This window comes from Hippoglossus stenolepis, chromosome 1 (assembly GCF_022539355.2).
Source record: "Hippoglossus stenolepis isolate QCI-W04-F060 chromosome 1, HSTE1.2, whole genome shotgun sequence".
NCBI lineage: Eukaryota > Metazoa > Chordata > Actinopteri > Pleuronectiformes > Pleuronectidae > Hippoglossus > Hippoglossus stenolepis.
Genome location: NC_061483.1, coordinates 21029314 through 21047393, shown reverse-complemented (window position 1 = coordinate 21047393; position 18080 = coordinate 21029314). Strand labels below are relative to the sequence as shown.

Here is an 18080-nt window from a genome sequence, read left to right as displayed (position 1 = left end):
ATCCACATTATAGGGACACGGACGATTTAATTCATCACGAGGAGTCGGCCAATAAAAACAGTTGCATAATGTCCTCTGTGGCTCCGATGGTGATTTGTGAAGTCTGGGAAAATAACCCTGACCAGGTCCCATCGATGTCATCAGGTTCATCTCAGAATCAACCGAAAAGAGTAGGCGCCTCTATTGAGTTGCATTTAAAGCTGCAATGATTGGTTGATAATTGATTAGTCAGTTGGTCATTTATCAAGCAAAAAAATCCAAACATTTGCTGGTTCGTGCTTCTCAAACGTGACGATTTGCTGATTTTCACTGTTTGGGTTTTGGGCGGTTATTCAGACACAATAAGACAACAAAGACATCAGCTAGAACTTTCATTGTAAAGGCCCAAGAGGCTAATCAAGCAAATTAGTGGTAAATCAATCAATTATGATAATATGTTTCTGTTGCAGTTGCATTATGTCAAATCTTAGCTCCAGAGATTTTGAATATTAACCACAAGGGTGTAAAAGTCTGAATATCTTTGCTTTTGCTGCTTTAGTTTTGATCATTCTTTGTTGAGCCTGTCAATTGTGATTTGCTCAACTTAATGGAAGTTCAATAGTAAAATGCTGGAGTTTATTCTGACCAGATCAGAAGTCACAATTCTTCCCTGCCTGCCCCTGGAGGGAAAGGAAAGCAATTATATGCTCAGGCCAGGATCACACTGAATACATTGAAGAGCATCTGTTACTGAGCGGATGTGTTGCATTGTTTTCATGCATTCCCCCCTAATTGTGATGGTGCATATGCTTGTCTTATTTGAATGTCCTTCTTGAGCTCTGCAGTGTCTGCACACTGTTTATATCAATAGAAATCCATCACATAAAAATCATGTGACCACTGCATCAGTGTTACCCCGCCCAGCGCGCTGACAAACAAAAATACAACAAGATGTATAATGACTGAAGAATAATGCAAACCACAATGTGAGAGAGAGAGAGAGAGAGAGAGAGAGAGAGAGAGAGAGAGAGAGAGAGAGAGAGAGAGAGAGAGAGAGAGAGAGAGAGAGAGAGAGAGAGAGAGAGAGAGAGAGAGAGAGAGAGAGAGAGAGAGAGAGAGAGAGAGAGAGAGAGAGAGAGAGAGAGAGAGAGAGAATATGTTGGGCGAGGTCAATGCAGAGACACTTCAGACATATGATTTCTGATGTCATGAATGATGTCACCCTTAACACACCAACCAGGTCATCATCCAACTCTCTGAGGCGCAGACTCTGACTCATCACATTTCACTCTCCATTTTTCAGACGCTCCCCTTTTTCATCTTGTGTTTCATGGTGGAGGATGATATGATGTGTGTGTGTGTGTCTGTGTCTGAGTTTCATCCTTCATTTCTCCTCTATTTACTCAACCCAAATATGGTTCATTGCCTCTGCAGCTGCATTGTATCATTGTCTGTCTTTTTCATCCCATTCTCAGGTACACAGACACGCAGACACACACGCACGACTGTACATGCAAACACCTTCACATGTTTCACACATCACTAGGTGTCAATCATGAATTAGTTAACGCTGACATATGCCACCAATCAGCACGTTTTCTTTTTCTTTCCTCATAGTGTGTGTTTGTGCCTGTGTGCCTGTTTGCCTGTGGGCATGTGGATAATTATCAGGATCTTGAATTCTGCTCAGTAGCACAGTGATGTCTCTGTGAGGTGTGATGCTGCTCAGAGCTCAGTGTAGCTATTTTTAGCCTTGGTCCTCCCCCTCCATCACGCCCTCTATGTCACTCTCCCTCTCTCTCTCTCTTTCTCCCGTTGCTAGGAGGCTGTCCCAGAAGCCAGCCTCTTGAAGGGACCAAAAGGATGAAACGACTAACGAAATGGTGGAATGGGGATGGGGAGGGGTTACAGAGTTTATTTTCTTTCTTTATTCGAGAGCTTGCTCTAAGTGCAGCCAAACACTTTTGAGCAGGACCAATATTTGAGAGAGGAAATGGTTTGAAGTATAGCTTTAAAAAAGTCTAAATTCGAAATGAGGAAATAAAGCTCTCAAAGACCATAAATAAGAGTCTGCTATGAAGGCTATATTCTAATAATAATAATATAACAATAATAATTTGATAAATCTTTTATTTTATTCAATAAAACAAAATAAAACATATTATTTAACCTCTTAGTTCAATTCAGGCTGACACATTTTAAACCTGATGCCCATAACAATTTTAAAATGAATGATTGGCTCCTAACCCCTGAAAGTGAGCTTTGATTAATCTGTCATATTTAATCCTCTGTAATTGGGGGGGAAAGACTTCTCTGATGGATGTTTTACTTGACAGATAACTGAGCTGCAAGCGTTTGTGTTGCACAGACGTGAGGTTGTGATCTGTGGTTTGATCGTGCTGGTTCTTCCTGAGGGTCTTCCATTGTTAGTTGTTTGGCTGTTTGATCTGTACTCAGCTCATCGTCGTACTCTGTGTTTTTCTCTATGTGTGAAGCTTTGGCAGGAGTTCAGGCAGCAGGATCCCTTCATTCACGTTCTGCCTCGTCCCTTTATGACTTAACTTCGGGTGTATCCTCCTGATTTCTCTCCATCATTTCCTCTATCCAGATCCCTTCATTCACAATCTCCACATCACCACATCCGACCAATGATCTTTCTGCCTGTCTTTCTCAAACTAGCCTATCACTGGATGCTGTTCTTCAAAAATAATTGCAACCATCTCCTGTTCTGGCAGTGCGTTTGTAGATGAAGAAGTGATCACTGAGGAAGTTCTCCTTCTTGAATCAACAGTGGGCATCTAGAGTCGAATCATTGGTGTTGCCCCTCAACAATGTTTTGGTAAATAAGCTCTAGACACAGATCCAGATCCTGGACTTGAGTTCAAGATGTCAATGACAGCTTAAGCCCTATGGCATGGACATGGAGGACTCAGCGCACTTTTCTCTTTTCTGGGGTTTGGCCTTCTACGCCTGTCAACATCTCTCTAAGATAGCGCTCCAGAATCCTTCTGAACAGTGGCCTGCAAGCACTCCAGCACTTCTCGGAGGGTTGAGGTAGACCAGCACTTATTAAAGCTGATAGTGGTTGGTGTATATTCACACGCATATATACACGCAATCACTATCATAAATATGTCATTGACTTCTCTTTTTCATTTCATTAGTAAGAAAATGCATCACTGCCTGTGCTTGCAAAATATCCACCGTGTCCATGTGTCTTCTAACCTAATACCAGGGAACGTCTCTCTCTGTGTTCCTCTGCAGGGTGTAATTGCACGGTAGAGGTTGAGTGAGGGGAGACTAACCCACTAATTGATTCCAGATGGCGTCTTTCTCTTAGACAGATAAAAGAAATAGAAATAAAACATGCTTAAGTGGATTGCCAAATATAAATCAGTGGCCATTAATATAGCTTGTAAAGTCTCTGTGTGGGAAACACAGGTCTGTAAGACCGAGTTTTCATTTCCTGTTATAAAACACAGCATTCAGTTCTCTATAGATTGTGTGTGTGTGTGTGTGTGTGTGTGTGTGTGTGTGTGTGTGTGTGTTGTGTGTGTGTGTGTGTGTGTGTGTGTGTGTGTGTGTGTGTGTGTGTGTGTGTGTGTGTGTGTGTGTGTGTGAGTAGGAATACAATATTATAATAACCTCATACACTTTAGTAATTCCCCATGTAGTTCCTTTTTCTTTCATTATTCTTTACTTTTACCGTTACCTCTTCCAAGGAGGTGAGGTGGTTGCACCTGTTTGTTTGTTTGTTTGTTTGTTTGTTTGTTTGTTTGTTTGTTTGATCCAAGTGACGGAGTATTACGGCCATGTTGAAGACACTGTTCAACATACAGGGCTAGAAACCTCTACCTACCATCAATGCGTAACAGATAACAGGGTCTTAGCCATAAGGCTTGTTTGTATTTGAGGGAACCAGCGAGTACCATTCTAGTTATTAAATTGGTCCTCAGACAGATTTACCTCTGTCTTTTCTGTCTTAGCTGTTACTCAGTGGCAAACCTAAACCGCTCTGCACTTAACCTCACCACACTGATCACGCTTTGTGATATCCCTGCAGTGGTGGAGAGAGAAAGGGATTTGAGGAATTAAAAAAAAAAATGGGACAGACGGGGGCTCTATGGGGGTTAGAGGTTTGAACATATGACTAACACTTTCAAAAACTTTCACTCAGGTTCTCTGATCACAGATAACCAATTGGTATTTTAGAAGTGAGTGAGTAATATTGCAAATATGAGCATGGGACAAAGACTTCCACTGTTTAATAGGTCTGTTCTCTGAGGCTGTAGCTGCCATTTCACACCACCGCTCGTCTGAATACTGAGACTGTATGCGTAAAGTTTGTGACGATATCATGATTCAGATGATCAGTAGTGAAGCAGTGGACCAAATTAATTAACCAGTGACTCTCCCCTTGTGCTCCACAATAAGGTCTTTCTGCCACGACTCAGTAAGATCGTCATCCGCAGTTTACGTAACGTGGCCTAAAGAAGCCGTGAAATTGTTGTGGGTCCTTCAGAAAGAGACGGTGCTTATTGTCATGTGCTTTGCTTCCCCAAGTACTCATCAGGCAGATCAAGTCGTCTTTACATTTCTGCAGTAGCAGTTTGCTGTATGAGCTTCATATTGGTTTGTATTCAAAAATAAATCAGGCTCATTCGGTGAAAATCCTCCTTCATCTTCAGATTATAACTTAAAGAATCTTAATCCTGTCGTCCTGTGGGTGTGTATGTGAGTGTGGACTCTTGTACTTAATGTGTCTTATGTAGTGCTTAAAAAAACACCAAGATATGTGGTTGAGAATATTTATTGGCTTTCACTGTGAGAGCTTTATTGTAACACAGGTGTTTTCCTGGGTGAAGCAGAAAGTGTTGAGTCTAGAAATTAAGCGTGTCCGTTTAAATGACTGGAGAGATGACCCAGCTATCATGGCTTCTGTAGAGCAGTTTATCCATAAATTGATAATAGATAATAATTGAGTGTATTCAGGAATATAATTGTTCCACATCTGGTTACACTTTTGAGAGACAACTGATGTTCACATATCCCAATCCTGTTCTCTATGGATCATATAATTGTCTATGTTCCATGAATGAACATGATGTGTAATGTTGTTGTTCTACAGCCAGTGTCACACACAGGAATGTGCACCCTCTTTTTCTTTCTTTAAACTTGTAATGTTTTTCTCTCTTTTTATTTTACTTGGCAGTTTGCATCTTGTGTAAGATGTGTGTTCGCATGCTAAAAAAAGCACTAGACAAATTTAATTGCAACTAGATTGGCTCTCAGTAGATTGTGTACCTCCACCATGGCCCAATAATCCCTTTATGAAACCACATTTAAACTCGATGTACATGTCTCGTTCTTTTTTTTCATCAAGATCCATCTTAAATCCATAATAGTGGATTTAATTCCTTTCATCAACTTCCTATTTCCCAATGTTAAAGATATTAAAATTAAAAGATCCTGGATCCACCCCCTGATCCAGATCCACACCAAACTGTAATGGGTTCCTCCTTGACCCATACCACATCCTTACATCAAGTTTCGTGGTAATCCATCCTGTAGTTTTTGCGTAATCCTGGTAAAAATGGGAAATGCAGAATTCGTTTTGGTAAATTACCCATTTTCAGAATAACATTTTCTCATTTACATCACAGGACCCTTTTTTGCGTGGTGAATGATCCCAGATGAAATAAATGTCAGTTTAAGTCTCAGTTTACTGTTTTATGCACACACACTACTTCCAGACTCGGTTTTCTTAAACCTCTTTTAACTCTCAATTTTATTTGGTCTTGTCTTTCCCCTCAGCTAATGTCAAACATAAGAAAAACAACTTCTGACTGAGAACAACTTCTGACTGAGAGTCTCTCTCTCTCTCTCTCTCTCTCTCTCTCTCTCTCTCTCTCTCTCTCTCTCTCTCTCTCTCTCTCTCTCTCATATATTTTCACTGCAGGACTTTTAAGGTCACATTGTGGTTTGCATTATTCTTCAGTCATTATACAGTCAACTCCTATACTTTTAGAGGTAAGGTGTGTCTGTCTGTGCATTTGTCTACATTTGTGAGCCGGATTCCTCAGCCATGTGACTGGCAGTGTTCATCGCTGGTTCTCCACATGTCCGTGATCAGCTGATTACCTCCAGTCACAAGTCCTCAACGGACCTTAAGTTTTATAATGATAGCGTTCTTGCGTGTTGGTTTGTGTGTGTGCGCGTGAGTGAATTTTGTGTTATGATCCAGAACAGCATTCATCCGTTGTGATGAGCTACTTGTTCAACATTTCATTCCCACAACTTCACCGCACTTGACCATTACAAGCCATGTGCTCATGATTGTGGAAACACAGAGCCCAGTGTTTTCTCTGAGGTCAGGAACGAAGTATGAGCAACTGTCCTGTCATTCTTCTTTTTATCTGAACTGAGGTAGTAAACTGGGATTGTCTGTATACAATATAAACTGAACCAAAACAAAAAAAAATATTTCTATTGGAAATGTAAAATACCAGCACTCATGGTACTTAGGATAGTTTTTATCTTTCAAGTCCTGTATCACATTTTAACCGAATTATTTTTATTCCCCCCCTCTCTCTGTGTCTGTCTGTCTCTCTCAGCGTGCTCGGGTGTGGATCCCCGATGCAGAGGAGGTGTGGAAGTCTGCTGAGCTCACCAAGGACTACAAAAATGACGATGCCTCCCTGCAGCTCATGCTGGAAGATGGAACGGTGAGGATCACTGAAAAATTTATGCTGCATTCAGGCACTACTTGGATGTTACAATTTCCAGAATAGGCAAATTAGTGTGAGTCGAAATGTGGAAACAACATGGACGCTACAACAAAACTGTGTTGAATTTGACTAACCGGTTTATAACTGTTTCCAGTAAAATATTGTTTTACATCACTTTTTATCTGGTTTACTAACCAAATACTGTATCACAAATTAAATGTTGCTAACGAATCATATGCAATACATGATTTGCACATTAATCAAAAGCTTCTAACATTAACTTTTGTCCACTTGTTTCTTCGTACAAGAAGTCAACAAATTGGCAAGTCGACCTTTAAAATTCAGACTTTCTAACTCGCTGCTCTGACTTGAGGGGACGTTCACGCAAATTTATCCCATCACTCCGAAATCACACGAATGCGCTATAAGGGGGGAGGACTCAGTCTCTCCTTCTTTATGCTTTTTTCTTCCTCTCAGCTCTTTCTGTCACTTTCTCTCTCTCTCTCTGCCTCAGAGACTTCAAAGCCCTGCGTCTCATTAGCTGCTATTGGTTTTACCATTAGCACTTTCCACAAACGAGACCTGGTTACAAAGACGCCGCAGGGAGCATTTTAAATGTATAGTCGTGGATTTAATTCCTCATCTTAGAATACAAACAGCTACCAGCATGTATTTCTTATTATATATAGGGCGGGCCGGCAGGGCAATGAAAGTATATCAATAATTATTTCAATATAATTTTCATCAAAGGCAAAATAACACAGGTTCAGTGTATATTGATATATTTTTTATGAATTGTACACAGTAAGGAGGTATAACACGCAATTACTCTACTTCAAACTTTTGTTTCGCTTTTAATCAAGTGTTTGTATATAATGAAGAGTTTAAAATCACAACCGACACTCGGGAACAAAAATCAGTCTTTAAACATAATAGAAATAATGAAGTGACATTTATCGTGGTTATTATCGATATACATTTTTTATCATTTATCAGTATAAGTTTTGGCCATATTAGGATATAGATTTTTCAAATTGGATAAGGTTAATTTTTGTAGCTAACTAAAACATACCTTGTCTCAGTTCACCTGCAGGGCCACCATTGCCACGGTTTTCAACGAAGCCCAATCTATCTCAAAGAGGACAAGCACAAATGTTTTTACACTTTTCTATGAAATATCTTTTAATGTGGACTTTGATGCCTTTCCAGATCCATGTGCAGATTCAAATTGTTAGTCAATTATCTGATCCATTCCTGGAATGAAATGTGTAAAATGTGAGCATGAAAATGTACATGAGGTATGTAGGCTGCTTCCACAGAAAGACAGTGGAACGAAAGCACGGTCAGTTCAACACAGCTTTGAACAGCCAAGGTTTTTTATAAGCTGCGGGACAAATCAGTAGCCTATCTCATGATGTTTCTGAGAACATGTTTATGGAATATTTTATAAAATCTTTTAGTGGGTGTGGACATTCTTGTAATTGATTATATAAGTGATTGCCTCTCTGCTGTTAGTCAGTCTCAGACTGACCCAGGAAACTACAGGAGGTTACAGTTACAGACTATCTAAGAAGTCTGTCAAGGGATTTTATCACACAACTTGAATCCACTTAATGTATTAGAAGGAAACGTTTTAACGAACAATAAAAAGGACATGCCTCTCTCTTAGTTTGGTGAGTATAATGCTCGGTTAAAGAAATATAGATCACATTACTATACTATTACATTTTATACTGTAGCTATAAAAAATGCTTGCGTCTGATTGGCTGACAGCTGTCATATAACTGTAAAAATCATGTATGAGGACACATCAAATATGTTTTAATGTCAGCTTTGGGTCTGAGTTAGTTTTCAGGGTTCTTACACTTGAATATATAATCTGTGGAAGTGCACTCATGAATAAATGTGTAATTTTAATATAAACCATGTAAAATAATAGGTGCCGTACACTTCTCAGGGTCAAATGTGCAATAATCTACCACCTTTTGTTCATTCATAAAACAACATCTGTATCTCTGTTATAACTCTCCCGCGTTGCTTTGGTTTCATCCTCAGAACATTGAGCACAAGCTTGACCCCAAGACCAAGAACCTGCCTTACCTGCGAAACCCTGACATCCTGGTTGGAGAAAATGACCTCACAGCGCTCAGCTACCTCCACGAGCCGGCTGTGCTCCACAACCTCAAAGTCCGCTTCATGGACTCCAAGCTCATTTACACTTACTGCGGTACGAGGAACTCTAACCTGCTTTCATGCGGATAATGAACAACCGATTATTAGCAAAATACAATTCCTACCCTCTCTGTTTGGAAAGTAGAATAACAGGGATACCTGCTTACAGCCCAGTCCAGCTGCAGGTGAATTTACAGCTTTAATCTGTCATAGGAATCGTTCTGGTGGCCATCAACCCGTATGAGACACTGCAGATCTACGGAACAGACATCATCCATGCCTACAGCGGTCAGAACATGGGAGACATGGACCCGCATATCTTCGCCGTGGCAGAGGAGGCCTACAAACAGATGGCCAGGTTTGTGTGTGTGTGTGTGTGTTTGTGTGCATGTTACCTGAGCAGCTCTCACTCTGGTCTCCTTGTTGCTCAGCCCTCCCTCTCCCTTCAGGGTTTGTAGGTCAAAGCTGAGACCGAAATAGCCTCATAGTGGTCTCACTGTCTCTCTTTCTCACTCTTTAAATCACACTCACATTTTAACACTGGTGTTTCTCTGCAGGAGCCAACCAGTCGATTGTGGATCCACATGAACATTAACAGGACTGAATAGCAAGTTTAATCAGCGCTCACATCTCTCTCCTTCTATGCTTTACTAATGAAGTGTTAGTTAAAGCTCAGTATGACAGTGCTACTGGCATTGATCTATGTGTGAGAACCTTTCACACAGAGTAGGGCTGTACAATTAATATTATTCAGTCTGTATATTTCATTCTTTGTCTTATTTACATATGAACCCTTCAATTGGGCATAAATTAACCACATCTCAACATATTTTAGGTATATTGTGTTATATTAATATTTTTATTTGAATAAGAATTTAATATTAAGGTAATATTTTCTCCAGTAATATAAATTGTTGTGGTCACAGGAGCATCAAGGTGCTTGGATATGGTCCTGCAGCCTGTTCCTCCCCTCCACCTCATCAGACTACTACTTCTTTCTCAGCTTGTCCTTGATCAGTCTGGTTCACACCATGATATATAACAGCATCTCTCCATTTTAAATGGGTCGAATGTCAGATTATAAGCTTGAAGACACCTCTGATATTAATTAAGGATAATGATCCAATTAAAGTATCACTTTTAATGGATACCAATCTTTTGTTTCTTCTTCTTCTTTTAACTAGAATAAAACTCAGTAGAGCACATACCTATGCCAAGGCCCAACAGTCCCCTTAAATTCAGTCATGCTGCACTGAATACAAACACTTTTTCATCTAGACCAATGTATTATTCCCTGGGAATATTACAATGTTGAAAAACGCCCTAACTGGCAATGTTAAGAAAGTTAAAAAAAAATCCTGGATCTGCACCAAAATTCAATGGGTTCTTTCCTGACCTTTACTACATCCTTTCACCAAGAGTGTAACAATAAATTCAGGTGTTTTTGTGTAATCTTGCTTACAAACAAACAAACCAAGCAACAAATGGACTGGGGTGAAAACGTAAACTCCTTGGCAGAGGTAACACCTTCCAGCAACAATAGGAAGGACTGTGAGGTGTAAGAGTACCAGCTCAAACCGTTGCACCACACTATTTTACAGTAATTCATGATACTCACAGTTTTCTTCTGTCACTTGTGTTTTTCATCTTGTCAGGGATGAGAGGAACCAGTCAATCATTGTGAGCGGGGAGTCTGGAGCAGGAAAGACGGTATCAGCCAAATACGCCATGAGATACTTTGCAACAGTCAGCGGCTCCGCCAGTGAAGCCAATGTTGAGGAAAAAGTCTTGGCTTCCAACCCCATCATGGAGGTGAGAACTTGGATTACCTTCAGTTTTATATCAACCCTTGTTCCTATGGAAGTAAATATAAATATACTGAAAATATAAAACAACAAACATGTTTTCTAAGCATTTATTTCCAATTTGTGTTGTTGTTGTTGTGATCCACTTTGTAAAAGCAGCATATTTAAAATGACAGGTCATAACTCCCACAGGAAATCTGTTGTACATGAAAGGAATTACTGTAGATCAGCCCCCCTCCATCCAAAATGCTGTCGTCAAAGTGGAAGTCTTGCATCTTTTTTCCTGGCATTTTGTGCGGAGATGCATGTTTCCTTGGCTTAATTACTCAACAGTATGCTCTAAAGTAAAGTTGTTTTGTGAATGATGTCGTTTGTGCTTCTCTTCTGCCTTTGTCTGGCATTTTACTCTCCTCCTCGCTCCGGCCCTCGGGTGGCTCTCTCGCTGTGATAACACACGTTTTATCCTTAAAGGGATAGTTCACTGAAAAATAAAAATTCACTCATTATCTACTCACCACTCTCCACAACGGTTTTGTGGACTCAAACACTTCACTCACCCCTCCATCGGCATAGGGGTGAGTAGATAATGAGGGAATTTTCATTTTTCAGTGAACTATCCCTTTAACTGTGTGTGTATTTGTGTATGTCCTCCTGCAGAGTCATAAGGACTGGAGGGGTTGGAGAACCCTCCTGTGCCCATATGCCACTACACCCTCCTCCCTTGCACCCCGCTCCACCTCCTGCCATCCCCACACCACGTTTATCCTTCCTCACCACTCAAGACTCTCCTCCTCCCAGCCACCACTTTCACCTTTAGCCAATCAGAGACGAGCTGACAGAAATGAATAGAAAGCTTTCTTTATGTCGCAGTGATGTCACTCCGGTCTTTAAGCCTGGATGCAGGGCAGATGGTTGCGTCAGCCTTTTCAATATTACAAAACCCTATGTGTGCATAACTGCAGGTGTGTGCGTGTGCGTGTGCGTGCGCTCAGCTGATGCAGGCAGAGACTGGAATACCTGCTCTGCTGAAAGACGCTTTGTCTGCAGGGCAAGATTGTGAACAACTGTTTGGCCCTAACTCAGCAAGAGCCCTCTGTGTTCACACACCATTTACTGTGGTCTAGCTGATTTCTGTGGGTGTGGGTGTGGGTGTGGGTGTGTGTGTGTAGCCCCACCCGTCTACTGACAATTCTTAGTGGGTTCATTGATCAGTCCTGTATATATAACTCAGGCTGCTGACTGCAAATGATTTGTCTGCAGACGTTTAGTACAGTAGCTCAGCAGAAAACGTCTGCCAACATATAATGGATGCAGCTCTTGTGGATGCGTGTGGAGATGGAAGGAGATCCATTAAGACATACTAGTGCTTTGTCCAGTGCTGACCAGCCTAATGAACTGCAGTCTACTACAGGTTGTCGTAACAGACTCAGACATTTTAATGTGTTTTAGAATATGGTGAATATAAATTTTAAATATCTCTGTCACTGCATATACCGTTTAACATTTGCGCAAATAAGAGTTTTCTTTTAGATGATAATTAAATGAGAAAATGGATACTCCTTACAGGTCTTCTCTCTACTACCAGTAACTATCTTAAAAATAGAAACAGGAAGAAACAATGATAATCTTGTTTGTTTAATCCAGACAAAAACAGAAATACAATAACCACTATGTGGTTTGAGGGGGATAATGGGACTTCCTGGCAGCAACAAGACTTCTGGACAAGAAAAAGTCTGGATTTTGTTCCTTCAGACCGAGGCAGGCTTTATGTTAAATTAAGCTAACTGCCAGGTATAGCTTCAAGTTTACCCTACAGACATGAAAGTGAGTGGTATGGATACTCATAAAAAGAAAGTGAGGGTTGTAGGGGACTGGAGCCAATCCCAGTTGACATTAGGTAAGAGTCACATTCAGACCAATGGCCAATTTAGAATCTCTGATTTAACCCTGTGTGTTTTTGCGACGGCGGGATGAAGCTGGAGTACACAGAGAAAAGTAGAGCAGACATGGGGTTTCTGTGAGACGACATAATATTCCCCAAAGGGTTCAACTATTGTTTAAATTATTGTGAAACAGCCGTATTATCTCTAAAAGATATAATTGTTGCCTCCTTGTACATTTTGCTTTACCTCCGCTTTCATAACCACAGGTAAAATTGCCTTTCACTCTACTGCTGAGGTCTTCTGCAACAACTGGAACTACCCTTTCTGCTCAGTCGAGTTAAAATCAAAGTGCTTTTAAATCAACTTTTATTTTTCCTCTGTCACTCAGGCCATCGGAAATGCAAAGACCACCAGGAATGACAACAGCAGTCGGTTTGGCAAATACATTGAGATCGGCTTCGACAACCGCTACCGTATCATCGGTGCCAACATGAGAACGTATCTGCTGGAGAAATCACGAGTGGTCTTTCAGGTAAACGCACAATTGCACATCCGGGTTTGCATGAACGCACATACACATGGCTTTGTTTGGATGTGACTTAATTCCTTCTGCTCGTTACAGTCTAATACAACTGCCTCAGGCGTCATAGACGAATGAACAAAGTTAACCTTTGCACACGCCTACATTTTATTCTGAACTCAGCATAACACTATATACTGTAGTTAAATAGCCCTCACCTACATTTAGCTGTGTGGTGACAGTGTTTTCAAAGCTGTCTAAAGTCACAGTAGCGTTGTTGTCTTCTTCTGCCACATTACCTGGGTTAATTATAGCCAGTTTCCTTCCTGCTCAGGTGTCCTCGTGTGTGTTCTTGAACATGTTGTTCAGGGTCACACACAAGCTGATCTCACGCTCTGGCTTCTTGCAGGGTTATATTGTAGGTAAAAGAGAATTTCCTGAAGGGTCTGAGTATCATCTTGATTTGTTATGTTATTTGTTAAGATCATTCTAGTTTGTCCAACTTGAAACACACTTTAAGGTCCCTGGCTGCCTCAGTAATGTGAGTTAACTTATTTTTTTAGCAAACCAAGTTCCCTGAACTTAAGAAAGGTTAAATAAACAGAGATATCAAGGTGAGTTGACTGTAACAGTTGTTACAGGCAGATTTGCTTTTTACTTGATATCTCCTAAGTATAAAGAGTCAGTTCCTCATGTTTCATGGACCTGAGTCAGTTCATACACACCAGGAAAGGGTTTTTCTTAAATGTGCAGGAGTAGGGTCTGAATTCAATACAAATTTTCATCATGGTTTTCACACAGTTTTTTTCCTTTTGTTAAAACAACCATGAGTTACCATTGCGTGTTGTTGCTTTAGTGGAATCAACTAATTTATTTAACTTATCCTTTTATGGCATCTGACTTATAATACACTGATCTGAGATGTTTTTCCTGTATGAGCCTTTAAAGCCTGCCAGCAGTAACGTCACTGTACACTACAGCTATGGGTTTGTTAGCTGACATGAGGATTGAGTTGTTGCCAAAATCTATGAGTTACAGCCTGATTAGTGCAATTATATAAAAAAACATTCTGATTTTCAAAATGACACTGTATTAGTAGCACTATTAGATTTTGATTGGGTGTGTTGGAAATCTGTGTGTGTGATGTAAGTTCACAAGTTCAGTGTTTACCTGAAATGTAAGACAACTGACTCTTTCAAATCTTAGTTCTGTCACAAATTGAAATGGTAAACTAGAATGGCACTCAGTAGAGTGTAAACCTCTTAAAGGCCAAAGGCTCTCCTTATATAAACACATTTAAATGTGTTGGATCAGGATTTTTATTTAGATCTGCACCAAATTGCACATATTCATTAATATCAGTCCCCTAATATATGTCTGATTTCTTATTTTGAGATCCATTAATAGTTCTCTGGGAAATTGGCCAAAATTTCCCAAAACTGCACACAAACACAACTGCAAAGAAATGCAGGATTGTGATGCAAAATGGTACTGGCTTCCTGTGGCTGACTGTAGAGTCCTTTCTGCACATGCACAGACAACACATGTGACAACAGCCATGTGACATAATCTGAAGTATCAAACTTCTGGTAACATGCTGGACAAGATATTACTCTGTTCTCCCAGTTAACCTTTCGCAACACTACATGTCACCAGATGTAGATAATCAATACTTTTAATTTGCGATCTTGTGATTGAACTTTTCAGTGATTTGCATCAGCTCACTGAATAAATCCTGCTTTTATCTTTCTATTTCTATTCTATGCAGGTATGTTTATGTTGGTTCACTAGTGGAGAGAGTAGGGCAGAGTCGAGGAAAAGAAAAAAAGATTTTATTTCCACGCATGCACGCACACACAAACACACACACACACAAACACACTCTATTGTCATTGACAACTCTGTTGAGGAACGAGGAAGTTCCTCCTCACATTTTTCACATACTTGGCTCCAGTACCACCCTTTTTACAGGTGTGTGTGTGTTTGCTTGCATTCTGTGTTTGGGTGTAGGAGCACCAATGTAGGACGCAGGTAGCAGACTTCAAATCTTGATGGATTTCACATTTTGTTCCCAGCTTCACAGCACACTTATAGCACACCCTTTTAATTTTTTATTTTTTATTTACACAGAAAATTAATCTGTAGCTAAAAGTTTATTGGCCAGTTTTATCCATTTACAATATGATCCGTCAGGGGGAGAGCAGGTGGATCACATGTTCTTAGTATGTTGTGGGAAATGTGAGTGTGGTAAAATGAACATGTAAACTTCATGTCTGACTGTTGGCATGCCCTTGAGCAAGGCATTAAATTGCCAACTGCTTCAGTGGAGCTTCCAGATGTTAAACTGTGTAATTATAAAGCAGATGATGAAGTTTACTTTCACTGCATGAATGTGGGTTGAAAAAAAGAGGCAAAGGCTTGTGATAAGCACCAAATATGTGAAGGACTGATGTATAACATCCATGTGATGTGTTCAATTAAAGTTCATTCTTTATTCCAGGCGGATGAGGAGAGGAATTATCACGTCTTCTATCAGCTCTGTGCATCGTCACATCTGCCTGAGTTCAAGAATCTGAGGCTGAGTAAGTCTCTGCACACACACACACACACACACACACACACACACACACACACACACACACACACACACACACACACACACACCAAACATACATACATAGAGCACGATTAAACATTAACCATTAACTTTAAGAGTGAATTCACACTACAAGCATTACAAAAACAGTGGCTGGAATTTTTTTCACTTTTGTGCATGTTTGCTATTATTTAATATTATATGTTTTTCAGAAATGGTAAATTGGGCTGCAGCTGTCATGAGTGATCCAGGCCTGTCATATAATGTATATACAGACAATCTGCCAGTTCCTGCAGGGGGGAAAACACTAAACATTATGAACGTTTGACTTCATAATTAAAATGTCCTAATCTCAATGAATTGATTTTGGTAACAATGTTACCAAAATCAACTGAAATACAAAATATAAACAACACAAGGCTCTCAGTGGAGAAGATGACTGCACCATGGCCCATCAGTCCCCCCTAGAAAAAAACACATTTAAATTCAGTTCCAGATGTTTATTTATATCTGCACCAAATCGCACACAATAGTGTCAGATTTCTTTTTTCATTAAGATGGATGAATTAACAAAAAACTTTGAAAAATGCCCTATCTCGCAATGTTAGAGAAAGTGGGGTAAAAAATCCACATGATCTGGATTACCACCAAAAATGAATAGGTTCTTCCTTGCTGCTGTCATTTTCATCAATTCTCACAATTGTGCACCTACTTGTGAACGGGTGTCATTCATTAGACTGAAACCAGCAATTTACAAAACGTTTGTGCAGTAATGTGTTTAGTGTGTACACATACAAATAAACAAGCCTCAAAGTAAAAGTAAGACAAGTTAAGAATAAGAAGATTTTTTAGTTTTCACTAGTGAAGCTCTGATTGTTCCTCACAGCAGGAAAACTGCCAGAACTCTGAAGATCCATCATCCCATTGACGGGCTCAGCCAAGCAAAAACAATTAAAGTGTAATTGCTGGTGTTTCTGGATTTATGTATTCCACTTAGAGCCACATTTAAACTGCATTACCAGCTGGAAATGATCCTGCTGAGGGCCCGAGAAAGAGGAGGTATAAACCACTCCCACCCTCCACATCTCCCAATAAATAATCTTCAGTGACCACATCGAGGTGTCTGAAACTCTCTGCCGTGTATCAGATCACTTAAGACGCAGCAAACTCATTGACTGTGTGGTTGAACAAGCTCTCATTCAGAGCGCTCCCACTGTGGACCTGCACCTGCTCACCCGAGTCATGAGACACACACACACACACACACACACACACACACACACACACACACACACACACACACACACACACACAGCTGCTGTCTTTTCCTCTCCTGCGGACTTCCTGGCTCAGTAAATGGAGTGGTTGTCAAAGCCAAGTCAGTGCCTCTTGTTGCCAGGCAACGGGTCATGCCTTAATTCAGAGAAAAGTGTATATGAAGAAACTCTGGTTAATCAGTTTTTTTAAATAGAAAGTGTTAATTTTACGTGCAAGGGTGTGAATGTGTGCGAGCATGTGTGTGTGTGTGTGTGTGTGTGTGTGTGTGTGTGTGTGTGTGTGTGTGTGTGTGTGTGTGTGTGTGTGTGTGTGTGTGTGTGTGTGTGTGTGTGTGTGTGTGTGTGGGTGGGTGGGTGTTTGTCGGTCAGACAGTATGGAAATTGGCTCCTTTCTGAATTCACTTATCTGTTAGAATTTGATATCTCAGACATGATGGTGATTTCTTAAATTCATTTACTTTCTCTGTCTCTCCATTCAGGCAGTGCAAACAACTTCCTGTACACAAGGCAGGGCCGCAGCCCCGTCATCGACGGTGTGGATGACACCAAGGAACTTTGCACTACTCGCAATGCCTTCACGCTGCTCGGTAAAAAAACACATCACACTCCTCTACGTGCTGGAATTTGTAACCCAAGAGTCTGATCATGTACATATAAGCACCAGGCAAGAAACTTTAGTGTTGAATGGGAGAATCTTTCAGGATATTAACAAAAGATTAAGTCACTCAGATATTGGATTGTTTGTTTTTTTTACCCTGAGTGGTAGTTTGACTTTCAGTAATTGTCAACAACAACGCACACATTACAGACAATAAATAAGGCAAAATGATAAATACTGAACAGAAATATATAGACATACAGTGGGCATCATCACTTTGAAATTGCAATGAAATGGAGAAACACTTCAAGTCTGTTGGTCCTTGTTAAAATGTGTCTGCAGGAGCCATAACTCTGGGTGAAGAGGGTGTTTGCATTTGCCCTTTGAGTGGCTCTAACTTCTTAACATGTCCAAGGTTGTTTAAGCTAGTGATGAAGGTGTTCTTCCAGAATTTTGCAATCTTACCTAGCATGTTCTTATTAGCAACACTAAAGTTACAAGACCAGCAGATCACTTTAAAAG

The 18080-nt window shown here is 40.3% G+C and overlaps 1 protein-coding gene across 1 annotated transcript in view; it reads left to right on the top strand.

Moving 5' to 3' along the window:
• myo5aa (myosin VAa) overlaps positions 1–18080 on the top strand; it is a 53179-nt gene that overhangs the window by 8474 nt on the left and 26625 nt on the right. Inside the window, 7 exon segments of the mRNA XM_047339648.1 lie at positions 6594–6704; positions 8763–8934; positions 9093–9237; positions 10535–10691; positions 12956–13099; positions 15588–15669; positions 17440–17547. Of these exon segments, the coding sequence (XP_047195604.1) occupies positions 6594–6704; positions 8763–8934; positions 9093–9237; positions 10535–10691; positions 12956–13099; positions 15588–15669; positions 17440–17547 (919 nt within the window).